This window comes from Oreochromis aureus, linkage group 23 (genome assembly GCF_013358895.1).
Source record: "Oreochromis aureus strain Israel breed Guangdong linkage group 23, ZZ_aureus, whole genome shotgun sequence".
NCBI classification, from domain to species: domain Eukaryota; kingdom Metazoa; phylum Chordata; class Actinopteri; order Cichliformes; family Cichlidae; genus Oreochromis; species Oreochromis aureus.
The window spans coordinates 22,770,896-22,795,873 of NC_052963.1; the positions used below are offsets into that span (position 1 = coordinate 22,770,896).

Consider the following 24,978-nt stretch of genomic DNA (forward strand, 5'->3'; position numbering starts at 1 on the left):
TACTGGCTGAAACGGTCCTATATGACTCCTTTAACTTTTCCTTAAGCCAGCTTTCTTATAATTGGCTGCCCCACGCAAACAGAAGGTTTGAACAGCTGTGGATTTGGTTCCAGTGCCTGAGATTAAGTATATCTGTCATATTAAACCTGTATATGACGTATATACAGTTGTGATCAGGTTACATCCACTCATCATGGGCATGAATGTCATGGTAATTTTGTTCTATTTCCAGGGTGGAATGACTGTGTAGCACACGTCTTTAATGACTTTATGATTTTGGAATCTGCAGTTGTTTAGAAATGGCGGGAAGAGACCTTCCAAAACTGTGTAAATTTCCAAATATTCTTCTTAGAGCTTCACTGAATTCATTGGACTTTCCCATTGCTTTGAGTAGTGTTTAATCCCATTGATGCTGTCAAACAAACCTTTTTTATCCTGGCAAAGAGAAACTACCAGTTGTAGTCTATCATGATCACTAATGAGAAGTTTACAGGGCTTGGTCCTGTTGAGTTAAAAGACATTATTGAACTTTCAACACCAACCTATTAAAAGATTTAAGTGAATGTATGTATATATTTGAGTCTGTATGCATACTTTTGGCTATGTGGATTAATAGTTTCTTGCCAATTTGTTCCAAAACCTCCATCCTTCATTCATCCATCTTCTTCTACTTATCCAGTTCAGGTCTACCGGGGTGCTGGAGCCTATAAAATCCCATTTACCTCTTCTTTAAAACAAGAACTTAGAGTTCATAGCTTGGGGGCATCACCAGTGACTTAGAGGTCAGAAGGTTAATCTAATCAAAAACTACTGGTTCTACTGGTTTTCACCCTCACTCTGTACTCACATCCATTGTTGCTGTTGTTGGATGGCACCACCAGCAGCTCAGCTTGGGGGTTCTTGATAATGTCACGCCAATGGATGGTGTCTGCGTGACACAGGAATTTGTTCTGGTCAACATAAACGCCCCCATTCAGTATCTCTGCACAAGGAGAAACAGAAAGGAGAGAGAAAGAGACAAATGAGCGCATAGCCGTGGATATAGAGTACATGTGCACGATGGCAGAAAATCAATACTTCAAGGTTAACTCTTCTCTTTGTCTCAAAGTACCACGCTGCATATGCTGTTCCCTGAAGCGCATCTGAGCATGACGATAAATGCTATTGACAAATGCACACAGATATTCTATGCCAAGTCCAAAGATATTTGTATAGAGAGTACCTCATGAAAATAAGCAAATGGATTTTAAAGAAACTCCTACTATACGCCAGTCTGATTTCCTAATTATGCGCTGAGTATTATTAAGTAATTTCATTTATCTTCAGAGTTAATGAGTTTGAATGTCACAGGCAGACATGATACTTGTTGTGTTAATTAAAACTGGAGCAGAGAAAGCGCATAGCTTCGGAGTTTAGATGCACTTAAATCTTGAAACTTTTTTCTTTTTATTGTTGCATTATTAACTTCAAGACCCCCTCTGGCTCCTAACCGGCCCAAACAATCAAACTGTCTCATAGAAAATAACTGGAACTGGAGCTTTTCGTGACCTACTCCACAGTGAGAGCCAACACACCAAAGACAAAGGCAGGCACTTCAACCAGCATTTGCTTAATAGCAAAAATATGTTTCCTTTCAAGGACCAGTGCCCTTAACAGATGCCTGAGCATGGATGGTGATAATAAATTCTAATCCCTCTCCCTGTTACTAATCCAGGTTTTGGATATAGAGACTGAATGAAATGATGCTGCAGTAATCCCCCCCTCCTGAGCTATGACCCAAAGCAGAAGGGAAACAACAGCCCCCATCAGTGTTTCTTTCTCTCTGGGACACCAGCCGACTGTATAATTTAACCTAGTTGGGGGATTTAGATACAATCATCTTGCATCTCCGTCTCCTTGAATATGATTCCATGAAAGTACTTGTCAAAATAAATGAAATTTAATAATGAAAAAAGAAGCAACAATGTGCTTCAGATTAGGGCTGGATTAGCTGAAGGTAAAGAAGGGCATTGTCTCTCCAGGCAGATTATTAACGGCGTGCGCTTATGATTCGGCTGCTGAGAAGTGCACACACACACACACACACACACACACACACACACAGGAAGCTAATCATTACCATCCGACACCCTGATTAAAGAAGTGGGCCTTGGTGGAGACGGGGACATTTATTCAAAGCTCTCTTAGAGGTGACATGGCGCTCTGTCTGCCTGCTGAATGGCCTACAGCCGCAGCTTCATGTAATCATGTTCCCGTCACAATGGACGATTTATCTGGGCATGTTTTACATTCATGGATGGCGGCTGGAGAGAAAAAAAAAGGAAGAAGAAGCTTGTTCAAATAGCACATGGACTGCACCATCAGCACGCTTTGATAGCGTTCAAAAGTAGCTGTGAAATGTACGGCCATCCGTTACCGAACCATTAATTATTTTTCAGATGGGAGATGTGTCCATATGTGCATTGCGTGTTTTCCCTTAAGTCTCCTTCATGTGATAGAGGGCTTTGTTGTTGAGCCGCTTCACACCTCTAAAGATCCTTGAACAAACAACCCATTAGTTCACACATACTGTGCACATAGTCAAGGTCATCAGGGAGCACATAACAGGTCAAGATTATAGGTTTTACACACACAGGCTCATCAGACATTTGCTTGTGTCAGGCATCTTTCCACCACTACTGGGTGAGGGCCCTACTTTGCTTGAAAATGACCTCTTTTTACAACTGGCTAGAAGTGAGCATCCCTCGCTGGATTGTTACGTGTCTTGCTTATGAGATAAAAACACTGTAAACCCTTGAAGTTTCTGAAGGATGTTTTAGTTTATGTCAAACTACAGACTCAGCAGATGTTGCTTCTCATATTTTGCAGCCGCAAGTGAGGATTTATAATGGTGTGCTATGCTAGGGTAACACCTTGAAAAGCTTTTGAAGGCTTTTTTGTCCAGTAACTGAAAAAAGACATAGTATTGGTTCGGCATTATAAATAAAGGCCGGCACTCTAAAAAGCAGGTCTTGTGCAGTGTGTTTGACAGGCACATAAAGCACTTTTAACGCTGTGTACAAATGTTGTGAAGCACAAACAAGCAAGGTTCAACTAATTTTCCTTTAATTTCATTTATGTATAATCTGTTTTCAAGCATGGGGCCATTGTTCAATTGCCAGAAATTGGAAAGCAAAGACTGGACAGAATATATGAATGTACAGGGAGTGCAGAATTATTAGGCAAATGAGTATTTTGTCCACATCATCCTCTTCATGCATGTTGTCTTACTCTAAGCTGTATAGGCTCAAAAGCCTACTACCAATTAAGCATATTAGGTGATGTGCATCTCTGTAATGAGAAGGGGTGTGGTCTAATGACATCAACACCCTATATCAGGTGTGCATAATTATTAGGCAACTTCCTTTCCTTTGGCAAAATGGGTCAAAAGAAGGACTTGACAGGCTCAGAAAAGTCAAAAATAGTGAGATATCTTGCAGAGGGATGCAGCAGTCTTAAAATTGCAAAGCTTCTGAAGCGTGATCATCGAACAATCAAGCGTTTCATTCAAAATAGTCAACAGGGTCGCAAGAAGCATGTGGAAAAACCAAGGCGCAAAATAACTGCCCATGAACTGAGAAAAGTCAAGCGTGCAGCTGCCAAGATGCCACTTGCCACCAGTTTGGCCATATTTCAGAGCTGCAACATCACTGGAGTGCCCAAAAGTACAAGGTGTGCAATACTCAGAGACATGGCCAAGGTAAGAAAGGCTGAAAGACGACCACCACTGAACAAGACACACAAGCTGAAACGTCAAGACTGGGCCAAGAAATATCTCAAGACTGAGTTTTCTAAGGTTTTATGGACTGATGAAATGAGAGTGAGTCTTGATGGGCCAGATGGATGGGCCCGTGGCTGGATTGGTAAAGGGCAGAGAGCTCCAGTCCGACTCAGGCGCCAGCAAGGTGGAGGTGGAGTACTGGTTTGGGCTGGTATCATCAAAGATGAGCTTGTGGGGCCTTTTCGGGTTGAGGATGGAGTCAAGCTCAACTCCCAGTCCTACTGCCAGTTTCTGGAAGACACCTTCTTCAAGCAGTGGTACAGGAAGAAGTCTGCATCCTTCAAGAAAAACATGATTTTCATGCAGGACAATGCTCCATCACACGCGTCCAAGTACTCCACAGCGTGGCTGGCAAGAAAAGGGTATAAAAGAAGAAAAACTAATGACATGGCCTCCTTGTTCACCTGATCTGAACCCCATTGAGAACCTGTGGTCCATCATCAAATGTGAGATTTACAAGGAGGGAAAACAGTACACCTCTCTGAACAGTGTCTGGGAGGCTGTGGTTGCTGCTGCACGCAATGTTGATGGTGAACAGATCAAAACACTGACAGAATCCATGGATGGCAGGCTTTTGAGTGTCCTTGCAAAGAAAGGTGGCTATATTGATCGCTGATTTGTTTTTGTTTTGTTTTTGAATGTCAGAAATGTATATTTGTGTATGTATGTATATTTATATTCAGGAAACCCATATACACTGCATTGAACACATTGCTTTACACAGTAGTGACTGCTCATCTGCAAGCTGCTTTGTAACCCACCTCCACCCCAGGCCCTCCTCTTTTTATATGCTATTTCTGACTCAACCATGAACCCTAGTCATGCATCTTCCCTTCATTTTGCGGTATGCACCTTCAAACTCATTTTGTAAATCACTGCAGAAAGATTCTGTTCACTTTGATCATTTTGATCCTGGATATAGAAATATTTTATTTGATACAGGAAAACTGGTCCGGTCAGTGGTGGTCGTTAAATGAACTGGACATATTAAGCAAATGCAATGATAAATCATGGAACAGTTGTTCAGACATTAAAGTCTTGACCAAGGTTGTGGACCAAATCCTGGTTCATTTTGCTTTTTATTATCATTAGGGAAATGTGATTAATAACACATGACCTACATGAAGCATGTCTTTCAGTTTCCCACCATCTGAGCACCTTTAATGACATCGGCTCACTCTTATTCTGCAGAAGTACTGTGGTAGGCGGTACAGTCTATCCAATACCAATCGGAAAGTCAGCAGATCGATCCCTGGCTAACTCAGTTCATGTGTCAAAGTTCAAGGCGAACCCTTGGTTGCTCCCAAGACATCCACTGGAGTGTGAGTGTGCTTATGAATGCTAGAGAGTGTGTAATTCTGAGTGTTCAAATGGACTAGAAAGGTGCCATTTAAACATCAATGCATTTACCAAACAGCAGTTTGATCATTCTTGGGCTACAGACTCAAAACTCACATTGATATCAGTGACAAAGGTCTGAAGGGTGGCCTTAAATAACACTTTTTGCCCAGCAGTCTTGATGACACATTATACTTATGACAATTTGTAGGAGTCCAATCCAAAGGGTCAGTGGTCAAAGTTGGATGTAACCACCATTTTACTGTAAAAAAAGAGTGAGTAGCTTCCAGTCATGACATGCATAACCAATGCCAGCAATTACAACGTATGAATATGTAAACTGTGCAATAAAATGTCTTATTCTTTAAGAGATATGTTGGTTAGTAGCAGATTTCACCCACTGTAATGATAAAGAAAATGTCTGATTGAGTGGGATGTTACTATAGGAGACTATGAAAGACACTTTCTTACATGAACTGCGCTCCAGTTAACCAAAGCAGAAAGGATTTGAGATGAAGTAATATTCATATCATGCACAAAGCTCCACATAACTTCTTTAATTTCAGATCCACAGAAAAATACACTATGATCTACTATGCAGTCTCTAAAATAGGTACAAAAAGAAGAAATCTCCTGTCCTCCCTTTTGATAGTCTGTATGTTCAACCAAAAGACTTCAGCTCTGGGTGACACTTCCTAGTGATGCCGTTTTATGCGTGTATACGGCCACTGAGGGCTCTAATGCCATATGGTCAGGTCATGTTTGGTTCAAGACAGCTTCTGGTGCAGCATTTTGCTACAGCTCTCTTGGCAGTGAAAGAAAGTGCCTCACTGTGATGGAGAAAAAAAGAATCACACAGCAAAAGTCGAAGTGTCATGTTGAATCAGAGATTAGATTTGATATAGAACTGTGCTGGGGAATATGAGGTGATCACTGGAGAAATTCCATCAAATGCAAAACTGAAAAATGGAATAAATGGCTTAATTTAATGACACCACCTTTATTGAATTCATTTACTTTCTTTCTTCCCCATCACTCAGTCCCATAAACCCCACATTTCTGACTCCCTCTAATGCTCCATCATAAAGGATGGTGCTTCATATTTAGCACAGTCAAGCTCTAAAAGTGTTGCTGAACAATATAACAGTGCGGGCATTCAAGGAATAAAATGAGGGTTTGTTTCAAAGTGATAAACAGTGACTTAAATATCCACACTGTAAGCCTTATTTAAACCAACTGCTTGGGTTAAGGGTTATGGTCAGAAGAGACTTCAGGGCGGTTAAGAAAAATGAAGAAAATGAAGAATGGCTCTAAAACTCAGTCTTGTAGACTTGTCAAAATGCCTAATTTTACTTCAGGGGTTAAGGTTATGCATTATTTACAGCTTGACTACTTTGAGAGACAGGGATTCAGTATTTGGTTTGATTAAACTTAACATTCAACATCAGTGCAAATTACAGATGTTCCTTCCCATCCAAAATTGTAAGCCAGTGTGAGTTAGTTAATGACTCTGCAGTTCTCTCTTCCTGTCCATATATGACCAAATCACTATAAAAACCACATTCTCACATGATTTGAGCTCCAGCTGACCAAAGCAGGAAGGACAGCTCCTGTTCTGAAGGCTCAAGCTGTTTTTGGCCTTTTTAGTGTTTCAAAGCTGGATATGACAAGAGAAGGGTAGCACTGATAGTGAATCAGCACATTAGTTGGCCAATAACTTGTCGATTATAGGTTGTTAACCAATGAGCATAACTCCTCCTTCTTTCTGAAACATCCATTAATTCTCTTCCGCTTATTCAATTTAGGGTCTTTTTAAAACACTGTTAGGATTGAAAATGATTAAATAAAGCTGTTTTTATGATTTTTATATACACATCGCAATGTGCTCATTATCAAGTTGAGAACTGGCGTAGAGCACAGAGGGTCTTTTGATACATGCTTACACATATGTATAAAATGTAATTCTATTACAAAATGAGTGTCTGAGACCATGAGCTCAGCAGAAGAAATGTTCCCATACTTCTTCTGAGGTTTTGATGTCTCTGGACCGCTAACCACGTGAAGTTTACTCATTTACCATTTTGGTCGTGTGATGTTGTACAGTAAATTGAAAAATCTGGCAGCCACCAGTTGCTAGGAATGTCATGCCTATTCCCCAATGTGCTGGGAAAATGTAATTGCTTGTAATTAATTATTATTAAAAGTGGGTCAAAAATCAAGTTTTACTGTGTTACTACCAATAGCATCAAGAAACCGCTCACTAACTAATCAGGGAATATCATTTTTCCCCCCTCGTGACACGCTCAGTATGCTAGACAGCTCTCGAGTACTATGCACATGATGTAACTCAAGAAACCTCTATTGGATCTTTTTGCAACCACAGGTATCAACCACTGGTGGTCATTAAAAAAAACATGCACGCTTAAGGCACTTCTATGTTAGCTTCACTTTTTAGACCTGGAAGCTACACCCATGTTTTATGCTGTCTACAGATGAAATCCAGCTTAGGAAAACAGGATAGGGACAGCCAAAATGCCAGTGAGTTACATAATAATGTCTACGTCAATCTTTTATATACATTTCAACTTTCAAATGAACACACATGTATAAATTTTGGACTGAAGTTTAGAATTGAAGTTTCTAAATTTTGAATGTGCTGAATGCTATAATGCGACGGGAGGTTGGAGACTATGGCATGACCAAAATTATTGTGAAAGTGTGCAATTAAGTTTTGATCTTGCTGCCTTTGAAATAGCTGTGCCACAGACTGTTGATTGAAAGTGTTTGCCCAAAGGTTGAGGTACCATGTGGCCACTTCAACTGCTTGCAATGGGTTGCTGAATGTGAAAAAAAAATCAATAAAATCACCAGGCAACTACTGATTTTTTGTAGTATTTATTTTGTATTTATGACTTTTCTAATGATAATGTAAATAAGCTGTTTCTTTTTTCTTCCTGTAGAGTTTATACGATAGGTTATCATGACAGTCCACTGGGTTTATTGAAGTCAAATATATCAATAGATATATATCCATTCAGTTATCACTGAGAACTTTCTGGAGCATAAACAAAACTGCACAACAAATGCAAGTGTGGGAGCTGTCATTAAACTTGATAAATTAACCAATTAAAGGGCAAAAACACAGGTCTGAAATTAATGGCTGAACACTTGAGGAAACCTCATAATGCTGGGGAAGCGGATGTGGAAGTAACCTTTTCACATCCCAGCTTCTAAATTTATATTCAACATTTTGTTTGCTTTCTACGCTCTTCTCTGGGGTGGGGGAGGGTGGGGTGCGGGGGTCAGCACTGACTTTAATTTTCAGATCACTGACATTAAGAAGCAGTGAGTCACTGACATTAGTGAGGGAAGGAAAATAAAGTTGGAGTGCCCTGACAATGTTTCTGTGACTCTTGAACGCTTATGCAAAGTTAGAATCTAAAATAAGGAACAAGTGTTTTTGAAAAACTTGAGGTAAGAGCAGCATTTTAAGATTTCACTGAGATATTTATTTGCATTGTGTATCCAACACTTACATAGTAGAGAACAAGCCAATAAGTGTTCAGATTGTTAGGGATGTAAAAATGATCCCTGCGCCAAACTGCTTTTCGCAAGCCAATTAAGTTCATTTTACTGTCGTTCAGCAGAGCGAAGAGCCCCTATTTTGAAGTAGTTCCTAGGCAATGATGGCCCCAGCACCAATCAGTGGCCATAGCTCTATAGGGAGCCTGCTGATGAGCTTTCATCAGTGCTGCTAGCCACTTGTCCCACATCTCTTTCTCTCCCTAATTATGCTGATGAATAAGTCCGTAATAGTGATCTGTCCTCGACTGATGAGTCCATGCATTTGCCGTTATTGTCTTGTCTCGAGGGCGGGTGTGTCACGTATCACACAACTCAAGCTGAGTGCATTCGGGCCATCCACACTGCCCTTTTGTATTACGATCATCTTTCTGTACTTGTCACCCTCCACCCTGCACCCACCCCCTTCAGACCCACCCATCCTCTCCAGCATTAAAAGCACTTCCTCACTCCGGTGATGGGCTGACTTGCTGAGCATGGGGAACAGAGAAATCGAGATGATCACTCTTTCTTTTCACAGTCGGATGCCCTCTTTCCTGTGAGTCAAGCACACACACAGTCTTACAAACACACACACAAACACAACCAGAAGCTTTTAAAACACTCCTGAAAACAATGCCTCTGAAATAATCAGGAAAAAGTGAGAAATCCGTCACATAAATGCAGAAAATCCCGATAAGTACTTCCTGTCCAACACCAAAGAGCATCTTGGAGATCAGTTGCATCAGGTCGACAAAGCCTCACATTTGCAGGCAGAGCTGGAGAGTTAAGCTGCAGCTTTACCTCTTAAATGCCAATTAATCACTCAGTGACTGAGAGCGAAATGCGGAGAGCGCTGTGAAGCCTCTTGAGGTTTTTTTTCCCCTCACATATAGATCAAGTGGAATGCATTGTCTCCGACTTGTTCGGATTGTTGTTTATAAATGTAGATACTTTAACACCATAAATTCTCCACTACAGAGAGACATTCATGTTCTTTGCAGTTTTATGTATATGATTCACAGAGCACTCTCCTTGGTATGTTTGGAATGCGAGTACCTTAAGCTTAGACTATGCACGATAAGAGAAAATAACGTGTCCAAGTATACAGCAATCAGCCACAAACCACAGAAAAGATGAAGTGCATTCATCTGGATTTTACTATGACACATACCACCAACTTCAACTTTAGTGCAGACCAAGCACAACCTCAACTACTCAGCAGCACCACAAAAACTTCAAATAACAGCTCAAGAAAACCCAAAAAGAACTCAACACCTCCTTAACACTCAACGTTACTGCCCTTATGACGTTATGACTGCCATTCTTCACTTTGGTGTCGTTTCAGATGGTCCTTTAGTCACCAGACAGATGATTCTTATGTTGCAGAGAGGGAGATTTTGCAAAAATAAATGAATGTCTAGAGAGAATTCTGAAAGTAAGGCCACAATCACTTCGCTTCCTGTTTTGACTTTCTCAATTCTTTTTTCCTCTAGTGGTTGCGCCTGAGTTGCGACACCTTTCATTCAAGATAAGATTGAAGCGAGCGCTTTGTCTCTCAAGCATCAGCACAAACGATTAAGAGGCTGTGGTGATGCACAACATCCAGTGCAGTGACCATAAACTAGGCTTGAGGTATTAACCCAACATCCAAACTCCCCATGTGTCAGCCCAATTGAGAAGCCCCCCAGGCTGGAGCAAGCTTGATCCATGGATCACCCACTCTGTTGCCAATGTCCCAGTGGCAAACACCACAGGACATCTGCATAGGTTGTATGCCAATGCAACAGCAAGCAAGGGAAGGGACCCACACTATATTGCGCATGTGGTTTTAATGTTGAGCCTGATCAGTCTGGGTTCAGTGAACTTGAATCCCTTCCCATTATTGTCAAAAGTATTTTTAACAGCTTGCAGAACCTCAAGTAGTGAATGTTTAAGACTTTTATCCTGAAGCATTAACAAACAGTATTTCAGCGTTGACACAGAGAGCATTTTTAACACAGTGGAGAGAATCAGTCAGAGTAAATAATCTTTTGTTTTAAAAATAGGGAAATACAGTAACTGAAAGGAAAGGATGGCATGAATGTGGTGTAGTGCTGAGCGAATTAATGCTGCGTGAATTTACAATTATTCTCATCCTTCACAAATATATTTTTTCAAGAAGCCTTTACTGGAGACTCAGCAGGCAAAAGGATTGTTTGAACATTGTCTTTTATCTCAGAATTATGGTATGTGTGTGTATGTGTGTTATCTAAGAGACGTGTAAGCTCTTTGTAGTCATTTACATGCATCAGTTCCTGGTGCTCTGTGTGGCCTGTGACACAGCGCTGACAGCTGGCATGACAGAAGGTGCTGAACTGGGGAACGAAACAAATTGCCTTCATTTTCTTAGAGTGCAACCTCTTCAGGGAACACCGATGAACATTACACAACTGCAACGGCAACAAATCTGTGACTCTGGAAAATAATGACTCACTAGAGAGACAATGAAGTAAAGTTACAGAAACGGAGAGGCAGAGAGATTGTGTTCTGTTTGCTGTGCTGATTTTCAGTCTAACTGTTCAGTCAGACCAACTATAATCAAAAGTAAAAAGAAGGTAGTCATTTCTGCTTGAGACATTTTATATTTGGTGTTGGGGATCGCCCCAACTTTACATGAACACATTCAGAATGCGTAAGGCAGAGAGAGAGAGAGCACAGGGCATGGAAAGCTTGGGGTGGATAAAGCAGCAGCAAGGCCCCCACCTATCTTACCCATCTTGTAAGTAAAGGGAAGGCTTTATGGAATGGTAAAAGAATGAGTTCGAGTGGAGGTGGGTTGCAAAGTGTGCAAATGCACAGTGATTATAAAGCACAACTCACATAAGTGTAGAGACTGGTCTGTGACCATCTGGCAACCATTAGTCAAAGGTAAAAGCATATATTCTCCAGTCAAATCAGTTGCTAAGGCTTTGGTCATGCAACCCTAGAGATTGGTCAATGAACACTTGGCAACTACAGGTTGCTATGGAAAAATGTGTATTCCCAGACAAGATGGTGCGTGAACAAGGCGAAACTCGCAGCAAGGAGGTATACGGTGCTGCACCCAAAACCTCTTTACAATTGCTGCGGTTACTGGTAGATTTCTAACAGAGTAGGAAAGAAGACGAGGACTTGTCTGCAAACACTGACCAATTACTTGCAGAGCGGTACTTAAACTGTGAAAAGTGTGACACAAACCATAAACATAAAAGTAAAAGTTTTTAAAGTGTGTTGGCTCCAGTGGTGACACAACTTTAAAGGTGAATATTCTCAGTCTTTAGTTTGCATTGCACTTTTCCAAGTTTTACTATGACCCAGTAAGTAGCTAGCACTGATTTGCTTGCAGACAAGCTCAGCATCTTCCATGCAAACTATGAACAACAGAAATCTGCATGTGGAAAACAAAGCAAAAAATCACAAGGAGTTTTCCAGATTTCGCTTAGACATTTCCAGGAACCTCGAACAACGACATGCCAATCCATTGGGGAATATATTTTTTTCCCGAGCGAGTTGAAGTTGTTAGGGGGGTTGTCAACTGCTCTCGAGGCCTGCATGTCAGAGGTTTCAGCAGCCTAAAGCAGCTTTAATATGGATTGGTGAAAGAGTATCAGCCGATAAATCCACAGATGTAGGATGGCACCGAGAAGAGCTGATCTGCTGGGATTGCGGCTGAGTTTAAAGGAATGACTGAACTAACAGTTTTCTTAGTTGGAGACAGAATAAAACAAAAAGTGGTTACCGTAGTCTGACTACTTCCACCATCCTCCCAAGAATGGGATCCACAACAAAAACACAAAATATCCACCCACAAAATACCCTTGTGCTAAGCCAACTGGCATCCATCGTAGAGCACCTTGAACTCCACTCACATACTCACATACTCACACACACACAAACACACACACACACACACACACACACACACACACACACACACACACACACACACACACACACACACACACACACACACACACACACACACACACACACACACACACACACACACAGGAGGCTACAAGCATACACCGCAAAGGGATCAGTAAGACCAGGGGAACAATAAAGAGTTCAATTTTTCATTCTAGTGTAAAAAAGTCTCTTTTATCTTAAGGCTGGAATGCCCACCATATACTTGCCTCCACTCCAGCAGAGAGAGAACAAAAAGATTTCCTGAACAAAAGACACACACAGTGCAGTGTTTGGGAATCCTGAGTTTGTGTGTGTGCGCATGAACGGCATGGTTAATTGGTACTATGGGTGTCAGGATCTGAGTGTGCACTGATGTGTATGCACCTGGCCAATCTGAGCAAAATCAAAGCGCTGTAATTAAAGTTGCAGATTTCTCTGCTCGGGCAATTTACAGTAAGACTTAGAAAGCCCACGACTTGAGGTGAAAACATGATGTGACTAGAAAACAAGCAGTCGGTCCCCGAGGAAACTCTCCGTGTGTGTGTGTGTGTGTGTGTGGGTGCGTGTAGTTGTGAAGAACTTTACTGTACAGTGCCTCCGAGCATGTTTACTATAAAGAGGGGGAAAAAAGGGGGGAGTGAAAAAAAAAAACAACCCAGCGTGTTGAGAAAGTAGCTGCTTAAGTGAAGACGACTTCCCAAATCCTGTGAATAACTGTTAAGTCTCCAGCCTGCAAACGAGCCGCTGGTAGATAAATGGCTGCAGATCACCAAGATAATAGAGACAGAAAACAACCACTGGTTTGCCTGGAGGCACACACACACACGCACACACACACACACACACACATAAAAAGCAACACATCAGCAAAAGAGCTCGGGTGGTGGAAGCGGCCGAAATGAAGTGAACTTTTCGAAGCTCAAAGTGGGTAAAGCGGTCGTTCTTCTCCAGGAGGAGGGGAAAACGTTTCTTTTGCTCCCACCGCTGCACATTTTTATAAAGGCCTGCATTATTCACACACCTAAAAAGCTGTCAGCCGCTTCTGCTGCGTCTTATAAATGATACAGCCCTTACAAGCGAATCCGCGGTGGCTCTGGGCCTCTGACTTGAGGAGAACTTATCTGATCTTCACGGGAAGGCGGAGGTGGGTCTCCAGAGTCCCGTTTCCACCCCCCCACACACACACTTCTCCATTATTAGCTCTGCCAGCCAAAGAGATATTGTGCTCGGTGACAAATGGGAGAGGAGCGCTGGGGTGCAGACAGTGCGGGGGAGGTCCCCCCCCCTCCATCTTCGCCTCCCCCCCGCCCCTTCCCCCCTCTTCACCGCACCTCTCCCTCTACCATCTCCACTCTCCCAACCTCCTTCCTCCTCCACGATCCGGGAGCGCTCGCAGCCGTGTCCTCCCTGATAACCATAATTGTGTTTTAAAGCCCCTGATTAAATTTCGCAGTCTCGAATGATATTGTTTTGCGATGAATCCTTATGAAAAATGCTTCACGTTAGGAGATTATGGAAGCGGTGTAGGAGGCGGAGGCGGCGGAGATGACAATTTTTTGTTTTTTTTCTTTGAAACTTCTAAAGCTTCAATGGACGCTAAATGAATCCCTGCCATCACTCTCCTTCTTTTCCTCCGCCCACCCTTGCTCCACCCATCTGTCACGCTCCCTCTCTACGTTATAAACACACACAGAGGCATAAACATTCCCCCTTTTTTCCTAAATTCATCCCTTTCTCTGACACCCACAGGCACACAGGTTGCACAGCCATCGTGATTAAGAAAAGTTTCAAGAGACGTTTCTCAAACTGGTTTCAGAACCATCTCAGTGTGAGCGTCCCTTCAGAGTTTCACAGTAGCTCTACCTTCTTCTTCTTCTTTCTTCCTTTTTTTTTTTTTTTAGAGGTGACACAAAATGCAATCAGGGCGAATGAGAAGCCAGCAAATTCAATAATGGAGGCAAATGAAAATGGAACTGGAGACTCTGCACTTAAGGCCGGATGGGCTCACGGCCCTAATAAGCCCTCTTCTGTCACCGGCTTCCCTGCATCTAAATTAACCAGAGGCCCCTCCAATCAGCACGGGCAAACAAAAGAGTCAGCCAAACACCACGGGAGAGCCGCCGAATACTAATAAGGGTAACGAACGGTCGTCAATAGCCGACACCAATGATGTGCATGCGTGTGTGTTGGGTGAGGGTGGTTGATTTGTTTTTTTAAAAGTGAAAATAAACTTTAAAAAATGAGAAATTTGAAAAAAAAGTGATTTACTTCTATATGTACTAACCTCGAGGTCAAGGAACTCAGTCATCAAATAAATTGCCAGCTTCACAGTACAAACAACCTCAGAATTGCAGGCTATGTTGCTGTGTCCACCCCTCCAACACCAGTGATAGGCCGTTTTACAGCGGATTTAGCCCGACAGTCAGTCCACTTGCTGCTCTATTATTGTGCTGGAAATGGTGTTTTGGTACAATTGTCCAAGATAAGAACATCAAACTTAAATTTAGAGGGCGCTACGAATGGACCATAGGGGAGCCGTGAAGACAGTAAAACTGCCTGTGCGGCCGAGCTCATAACTTGAAATGTGGGCTATTATTAAATGTCCACTCTGGAGTCAGGGTGCCAGAAAAAAAGAAGAGAAAAGGGAAAAGTTCTCCTTAGAGGTGCAGAAAAATGTGCACGAGCATGCATGCACTCTGTCAGCCCTGACGTGCGTTTTGTAATTCAGATTAGACTCATTACATATTTTCATGGCTTAAGAAGTGTTAAAAACAGAACTAACCCTCTGCATTGGAACTGACAGTTACAATGGGCTAAATGGGCAATTTGTCATTTTCTGGCACAGAGCTGCAGTACTCATCCCTCCACTTGGGTAATTTAGGACACACCGACACACATACATATACACACACACACACACACACACACACACACACACACACACACACACACACACACACACACACACAGACAGGCATTAGCAAATCAACTATGACCGGTAAATTACCTCCATCTGGTTCTACTGTATATTTAGCGTCAGGTACTGTGAGCCAGTCCGGCAGGACACTTCTCTTTCCCCCCTCTCCTGGATTCTAGCTTTGGATTACGTGGCCTCTTCAGCAGATGCAAACACAGTCCTTCACTGGTCTGCTCAACACTCTAATGGATTCATTCTTTTAGGGAATCTCAAGGGGGGGAAGACTTAAAAAATAGTGGACCCAAAAATGTCATTAAAGCACAAAGTCAAACGGGTTACGGACGCCTGTGAGAGAATGAAGAGAGGAAGCTGCACAACACACCTTCACCACTGTTTTTTCCAAGAGCCCAAAGCATCCAAATATGTAGCAATGTCAAAAGGGTGGCGCGAGGCTCGTGGGCGAGACAAACAATCAGGCGCTTTGAATATAATTGCTGTCAGACAGTGACCGGATACAGCCTCGTTTTGTCTTTAAGAGTGGTTAAAAAAAACCTCACATACCCATCCGATGGACAAAACATCATCCTGACACAGCAGCAATGTCAAGTAATGTCCCGTATCACATCAGCGAGCACGCTGAGGTTTCTCTCTCTCTGTTAAGGAATGAAACGATGCTTACATCTTGCGCTTCAGATCATTTAAAATGGGAACACAAGACTCTGGTCACAAGTAATTCTAATCTCCCGAAAAATTAATTCAGCTCTAATGAGCAAGTTTGATGAAGTCACGGTTATTTAGTTTGATTAGGTTGGATTTCCAAGAACTGCCGGGTGGAAATGCTGACTCACACGGGCTCGCCACACACCAGTTTCACTCTGAATAGCAGCCGTTTGAGTTTAAGCACGAAAAGTATCGATGTTCCGACAAAGGAGAATGCAGGGGACAATTTACTCACCGTCTGACTTTGTGAAAGTGACTGCTTTTTTGCATTATTGCCTTTAATTCTTAGTTTTATAACCACAATGCATTTATTAACTTTTGAATTCATTAGAAAAATGTTTCAGCAGTCATTTATCAAACAGTCCCATTAAATGCTTAAAAATGTTATTCAATTCATTTCTATTCTAATTTATTTTTATAGCACCAAATCGCATCAACAGTTGCCTCAGGGTGCTTTATGTTGGAAGGTGAAGACGCTACAATAATACAGACAAATCCCCAGCAATGAGACAGCCTCCATATGGGATGGCTGTAGCTCAGCAGGTAATCTACTGGTTGAAAAGTTGCTGGTTCGATCCCTGGCTCCAGTCTGCATGCCAAATATAAGTGAAGAAGAAGCAATCAGTGCATCATGGGAAACTCCCAGCAGCCTAGACCTATTGTACCGAATCTAAAGGAGGATTCAGGGTCACCTGATCCAGCCATAACTATAGACTTTATCAAAAAGCAAAAGCAAAGTGATCTGTTAGAAACCTCATGACACCATGTCACCCTAAGATAAGATGGGCCCTGATTATTCAAGAGTATAGTGAGTAAAAGTGAGTGGGAAACAAATTTATTCCCCAGCTGGATGTCGAGTGGTTGCTAGAGCTACAAGGTGAAACTGGTTGCAAAGAGGATGCTGCTGCAGCGAAAATCTTCTTGCAGTTGTTGGTTCCTAGCAGATTGTCATGGTTGCCCATAGTTTCATGAAAGACACTGACATGTCTACAAACATTACCAACTAGTTGCTGACCTGCAGTGCAACCTTAAAAAAGTGTGACACACACTGAAAACAGGGAATCATCATCTTCAATGTAAAAGTAGTGCCTCGCCACTGCAACCAACACTTATCACTAACGTTTGGCATCTTTCATGCAAACCGTGGGTGAATGCAGCAATATGCTAGCAACCAAAGCAATCAGTGTGGCACTGTATACGTCTCTGCAACCAATTTTTCCTCCAGCAAGTGGTTATGTCAGTAGCCACCCTCTAGCAATCGCCCACCAACCAGTCATGGAATACACCTTTTTATTTAACCAGATTACTAGGGGGTCATTAATTGGTCGCTATGCCTGAGTGACTGGACCATTTACTCTGTGGGACTGTTGATTGGGACCTAAACCGCTGCAACCTCTCTTGCCTCTGAATTTGAACTTTGCTGCTATTAAAAAAAAGACTGTTAGCTCTCTAAAAGGCAGTATTTGACACCCAGTATGGTGACACATATTTCTAATTAGCTGTAGATCACATTAAAAACTCTACTGTGATTGCAGTCTTTAAAACTTCATATAAACCCACTTGTAGATTTGGAAGCCTCATGGGTAAGTAACTTCCTAGTCTCTGATGTGCTGAGCTTGGTGCATGCTAGCAGGGAGTGATGAGTCAGTCTGTTTATGCTGGGTGATCTTGACAGATCAATGTCATCATTGCCAGAGTTGCTATCAGGCCTGTTGACTTATGACTAATAGATTTACTGCTGCAGACTCCCTTAGAAGAGAGATTTAGAAAATTTTGCATACACTAGGGTCGGGTAGGGTTCAAACAGGCTTTTCTTTGGTAATATTATATGGTATTATGGTGTAAAGCCATTGTTGCTCTCTGGGAGTTCTTTCAGGTGTGCAGGTAACTCAGTTAGCCACGGTCAGCTAACACTGACCTATAAAGCACAATGTGTCAGCCAGTGGAAGTGAACCCAAACATCAAAGAACAGGGCACTGGGAAGCAGGCTTACTGCCCTGGGGGACTATTACCACTCCATTAGAGATCATTTTGCCCTCCTTCCAGACATGCCACAGCCAATAATGGAGACAACCCTGAAGCCTCTTGGGTATTTCTGTCAAAGAACTTGGAAAAGAAAGGGGGAAAAAAACTACACTAATAAAACTGAGCACAGTCCAAGCGACTTCTGGATGCAAAAAGAGTAAAAATATGGGAAATAAGATGTGAAAAGAAGAAAAAATTAAAGCCAGACATGTCGTCCTGTTGTGTGCAGACACAGCAGGACGACAGCAGGTTTGACTGAGGTTCTTTTGCCCCGGCTGCCTTTTGTCCAAGTGACAGCACAAGTAAGAGCCCTCAGGAATGTGCTGCAAAGATGATTTCCAACCTGACTTTGCATGAAAGTTCATATCTGAGGAATGCCTGTGTGGATTTACGGGTTGCATTACATTACATTACGTAATTCTGAAGTGTTTTTTGTTTTCAAAAAGGAATGCTGGTGCTTTGGTCTTTCAACACTCCAAAAAGAGGGATAAAGATGAAAGAAAAAAAAAGCAAAACTTTATTTCACAAGCAGACTGAAGGGCTCTCTTGCTTTGCAGATCCACGACTGCAGCATTTTCTGGGGTACCAAAGCAGCGTTTGAAGCTGGGAGATATGTTTTAATCATTTGGCGCCTTAATGATGACACTGGATTCATTATTAATGGGCCCCATCCCTCTACTCTCCCTCTTCCTCATAACAGTCCAGAGTGTGAGTGGGTATTAGCATTAGCCGCTTTTGCTCTATTTGATCTTTCGGTAATTACACCACTTTTTGGAGATCACACCACAAGCTTTATGTTAAATAAAGAGGCCTTGGAAGGTTTTTTTTTTCTATACAAATTCCAAACACAATTATCACGGTTGCTTTTTTAACCCAATATTTATTTATTTTTTCTATTCCATAACAGGGAAAACAGGAATGCTGCTGGAAACTGGAAGCAAAATGGAAAAGATACAGCCGGCCAAAGCGCCTAACATTTATTGTCTACAAACATATCTCTCTGAATTGCCAGTTTTGGATATGAAAAAGAGGTGGGAAAAAGTTACAAATGGAGGCAAGCGTGGATGAATAAAAGGCAACAAGAGTCAGTTGTCTTAATATGAGCTACAGGATTCCTCTTTTTAGGTGTATGCTTTTTAAAAAGAATAAAAAAAAGTATGTAATAGCTTTGATGTGCAGGATATTTAGACTCTCCACTGCAGGGATTTACTGTATAGATCAAATTCAGCTTTTATTATACTTCTAAAACTTAAGAAGAGGAGGTTTGCTAATTCTCAGTAGCTGAGAAATGCCCAGCTTACAAAGAGGCTTTTTTGCATGTCTGACTCTTATTAATTTTAAATATGCAAAACTTTACTGGTTTTATATTAATGCAATGTACACATAACCTGTTGTTCCTGTCATCATTGCTGCCATCATGCACGGGGTATTCACTGTCATCAGTGAAGTGCTGCACCAGGTTATGTTAGTAGTTCGTTATATACAGATGTTTTAATAGACACTGTGGCATCACCATTAATCACATCGGTCTTTCTTAGGTGTTATCTTGCAATGAGCGGGAATAAAGCCTAGAAATTGGATGACAACCCACTGGTAGATACTCTGGGTGAAAGAGGTATCTTCAACAACCATTTGGTAACTGCTTGTTGAAGGAAGATGGCTGTCATCAGTGATCTCCTGGCAAACATACTCTTCTTTGACTGGCTGAAGGTTTCTGGCAGTCGCTAAGAGTACCTGGAGGTTATTTAGTACTGACCCAAAAGGCTCCTTGTGATTTCTTTGGTCTCTGGCAGATTGCAATGGTTGCATGGAATACATAAATTTGTCTGCAAACACCCACCAACCACTTGCTGAGCAGGAATGAAACTTGAAAAAGTTTCAGCAGACTGGAAACGGAGACCTTCACGTTCACCTTAAAAGTAGAAGTTGCACCCTTAGGTTCTTTGTTTCCAGTCAGTGTCGAACTTTTTCAAGATTTACTAACACTAGGCTAGTAGTTAGTGTTTACAGACAACTTCTAACGGTTGGGTGACTATGGCAGTCTGGTAGTCAAAAAAACAATCATAAGGAGGTAGTGACTGGTGGTTGCTGGTGGTTGTGGATGTGACTGAGGCCTAAGGTGGTGAAGGAGCATGTGTCAGAAACATAGAGAGGGATGTTTTTCAGGCAACTGAACTGAATCAAGATAATAAGGACAGGAAAAGGATCAAAAGGGGAAGTAAACTGCAAGGAAGCCACATAAAAACTGCATGACATAAAACAGGAAGTAACTGAAAGAGAGACAAGACAGAAGTTATGGAGACAAACAGGAAGACAGAAACATGGACATAACAACAAGAAAAGAATAGAAGAAAGAGTAAAAGAAACCAATTTTATAAACTGAGGGTGAAAGTAAAAAGTGATTTACAAAAAAAAAAATAAGCAGCAGGTCAATACAAAGTTTCTACATGGGATGAAAACTTCTTTATGGCTGGAAAACTTGGTTCTTACATCTTTGTGTTCTCCAGGAGAGAAACTATATCCCACAGTATCCACTCTTGTCACTACTGGAGTATTGACTCCAGAGAATGGATACCGATGAATATCTTTATTAGCGTCAGACTTTTTGGTATCAGGACGCATTCAACTGATACTGGAGTGATCTGGTGATCATTCGCACACAAATCTCCTCCAACACAAAGAAAAATCACCATCTGCTCAGCTGATCTAGCCAAGCTGAGCGACTGTGAAAATGATAAACAACTTAGAATCCCTGTGACCTGGTAAATCAATAGTCATGCTCTAAAAATGAAGATGCACATGGGGTTAATTATAATCAAGTCTGTTAATCAATTCATCTCAGCAGTAACTGCTGTTGGTAATTTGGCCTAAATGCATTCAAAATGCCCACAAAAATGCTGCAATTAGCGAGACAGCAGCAGTAAATTATTAGTTTTAAATTAGGGGATCCTTGGGATGCTGCCAGGTTGTGAAAACATAGCAGTGTCACTATTGCCCCAGTGAGTCTGAATGAAAGTGGGCGATAAAAGAAGAGAGGTTGTCAGAATAAACGAACAGGGGGATGGCAGAAACTGGTGCTTTGCTTTCTGCACACGGGCAGAGGGGGCATTGCTGCCAGATGGGAAGTTGGAGTCGGAGCTCTCTTTGGGGCATGCTGAGCCATTTGGCTCTCATCCAAATGGGCAATTTCACAGGGGAGGGGGGGAGGAATGGAGGGGGGGAAATAAGCTCGAAAACAAAGCAAAAGTTAAGCAAAGAAAGAGGCGGAAACTGGATCTGAAAACCATTTCACACGCAGCACTTCATCAGCTCGGGTGCTTACGATACCCACTGCTGCGCCGCATGGGGTAATTAGCACTGCAATGTGTAGCGAGCCGTGGTGTATGTATGCACACAGCTCTCGTGGCTTTCTATGCGTGTTATATACCGGCTCAGAAAGAGCTTGAGGAGCACAGGGTGAAGCTGAACAAGTCAATATCAGAGGAGTTCCTTTAACACAGATTACTCTATATCCCAGCTACCATGAAGACTGCACAACTGTATGCATACTGACTCCGCAGCCAAATTGAATTTCATGCTTTCTGCGGACACCTACTGTGTACTAAATCCACAGAGGGATAAAGTAGCCGAAAAGCTGTTGTTTAATGTATTGTGTGCAGCGAGAAATGCTGAATATATTCTTCCTTGGCCACGCGCATATCCCTTGTAGATATGGCGGACGCGGTGGTGGGATAGAAAATGAATTACAAATGAGTACATTACATCATACATGAATCCAAGCAAATGCGCATGTTATCTTTCTCGTCGTTAAGGAAAGGAGAATAATCTGCTGGCCTAATTGTCAGCTTAACAGAGAGAGAGAGAGAGATACTGTACTTCCCATTTTTCCCAGGGAGAGGTGTGGAGGGAATCAAGAGGAACTGCACTGATCCATATGCATGCCTGGATCTGGCTTAATTGCGGCACCAGGGTGTGTTGGGATCAGGCGGTATGGACTAAAGTCTAGCGTTGTGAGGCGCCCATCCTGATTATGTGCTGAAACGGGGCACGGGAGGAGTGCCAGGCAGACAGGCAGGAAACCCAAGGTAAATTCTGCCTCTGTGGATCGACGCAATCTCCAAAAGTTTGGAGAAAAATGTTAAAAAAAGAAAAGGAGAGAGAGAGAAATTTGGAGATGTGCATTATGCATTGTGGGCATAAATAATGCAGGGAGAAATTTCTTGCACTCGGAAAGGATCCCACACTTTCTCTTCCACCGTCAACAGCCCGATCGTTGCACAAAAACTACTGGACTTACCGGTCATTCGATAACATGGAACGGTACAGAAATGCTGGACAGTAATTGCATCATTGTCTCGCTCCTGCCTGCTTATGAAGCAAACTGATCACGCAATCGTTTCACTTCAGGGGAAACAAAACACCTTAGAGAACAGGTGGACCTGCTTGAGCTGTTTCTTGCGAGAGAAAAAAAGGTGGGGGGGAAAGGACTTAATCAAAACACAAGTTGGCCAATAAGATGACATTTCCTGTTCACCTTGCGTGTGATCCTTTCAGTCCATGTTATTTGCAGCACAGGAACTGAAAAGAGCAACGTGTTGCCCATCATGAGTCATTCAGGGATAAAGGTGCTCTTAGGCCTCGCTCTCTTTGTAAGGGTGGTCGAAATGGAAGACGTCCTACCGGTTTACTGGCTTAGGATGTCAGCGTGCCCTCTCTCAGGAGTCCTTTATCACAGCTTTCCAACTCCATAAAACACTGCATATTAAACTAAATCTGTCAGGTGTTCAATATGGACCACTGTTTGGTCATCAATCATAAAAAAATAAAAAACACCACTGCAAAGTCAACGGCATAAGAGCCAACTATAAATTTCTGCCAAACAACCTTCTCAACACCAGCGGTGATGTATGGGCTTCTAACATTTTACTGCTCCTGCTGAACCTTCTTTCAAAGACGTAACAAAAAGACTTCAAGACACGTGACTTCTGTTTTACACCAAGCTTAATTTGGTTCGTCTGTGAGACGTCAGACAAAGAAATTGCCTGAAGCGAGAGAGCAGGATAGACGTGGGATAAATTGCAATGCCCACAGGAGAGAGGAATAAAGTAGGCAGATCGATGCCAGAGAAGAAACCTCAGGCAAAATACAAGAAAGTGGGATATAGCAGAAGTGTCCCGGTGGCTTGGCCAGTTTGTTGCCCTTCCCTTTTTCTATGTTTTGGCAATCTCCTCTGCAAGAAAACAAAAAGGAAACCCTAAACCCTAAATGTGCTACAATAAACCGTATGCTCAATGATCTTCTATTATTAATTCATTTGATTCAATTCTAACAAATTATTTCTGATACCTTGGTTTGAAAAACAATCGTCAGTCACTGGCGGATCTTCATGCGTTTGTCTTCGTACTTTGGCTGTGCTTTAGAGGACATACGTGTTGGATGTGATTTTTCCCATTGGCCATGGTATAACACTCGAGAAGATTTAGCTGCATCCGTGTTGGAAGAACAAGAATTTCATCTTGTTTTGGCGAAGTAAAGGAATCCAACAAATTTCTTCCAGAATCCAACAAGATTAAAGACAAAGAAGAAGCCGTCTAGAGACTCAAAACGGCTTCGTGATCTGTCCTTTGCAGTCTTGTCTACAAGCAGTTAACAGGCATTTCCCATTTAGTAGACTATAAAATGAATGAGATGGACTGATACTGTATGATACAAAGCATGAGGAGACTTAGACAAACACAGGCAGCTCCTAACTGACATTTTTCATTTCCAAGCAATTTTATATTCTTTCCTTCAGTCACTCAATCTTTCTGACGTGGTAAAGGACAGCCTCCCTGGGTGTGCGCTTACAGTGCCCATCCCAGGTCCAGAGTTGTTTCCTTTCAGTTCCCATCACTACCTTTTTACCTTCATTGCCCTTTCTGACAGCAGGAACGCCTTTCTTCTGCCAGATAGAGATTCATGTTTCATGCGGAATGAAATGAATGACATCTTTTTTCATTTTCTTTTGACACAGTGTCCTTACACCTCATTTTTGGGTGTGCAAAAGTCTTGAGCCACTCCTTTTTGTGTTTTGTATGGAAAATGGGAAATAGTTGGAGACATTTATTGAAACATTTAATTACAGTATACAAGGCAAAAACAGAGTTTGTACAATTTTAACAACCTTGATATTTAATATTTGGTGTGACCACCTGTATTCTTCAGCACAGTCTGAACTCTCTTAGGCAGCTTTCTTGTCATGTCTTTAAGTAGTCTTCAGGAATAGTTCTCCAGGCTTCTTGAAGAACATTCAAAGCTCTTCTTTGGATGTTTCTGCCTTTTGTTCTGTTCTCTGTCAACATGATCCCACACTGCTCTGTTATGTACCCAGATTCATTGCAATTTCTGACATAATGTCAACATGTGGCAAAAGTTGCCTGTTTTGATTGGTTGCAGGGCACCAGTTGAGTTGCCTTTTTCCCCACTTCATATAAAGGAAAAATACTGATAATAGCCACTATATTGTGAAAAAACAATTATTTGATATTTTGATATGTTAAAATAAAAACTGGCTGAATGCCTGTTTAAGATGTCCTGAAATATGACACCATCTTATCCAGTCTTGGACATCGCCTTCATTTCTTGGAACACTCTGTTTTCCTTCCTGACCTTCTCTCTGTGTACCATC

General features: G+C 42.0%; 1 protein-coding gene across 1 annotated transcript in view; it reads right to left on the reverse strand.

Moving 5' to 3' along the window:
• si:ch73-383l1.1 (receptor tyrosine-protein kinase erbB-4) overlaps window positions 1–24,978 on the reverse strand; it is a 354,070-nt gene that overhangs the window by 114,467 nt on the left and 214,625 nt on the right. Inside the window, exon 4 of the mRNA XM_039607089.1 lies at window positions 848–982. Coding sequence (XP_039463023.1) covers window positions 848–982 — 135 coding nt within the window. The remainder of the gene's footprint in view (window positions 1–847; window positions 983–24,978) is intronic.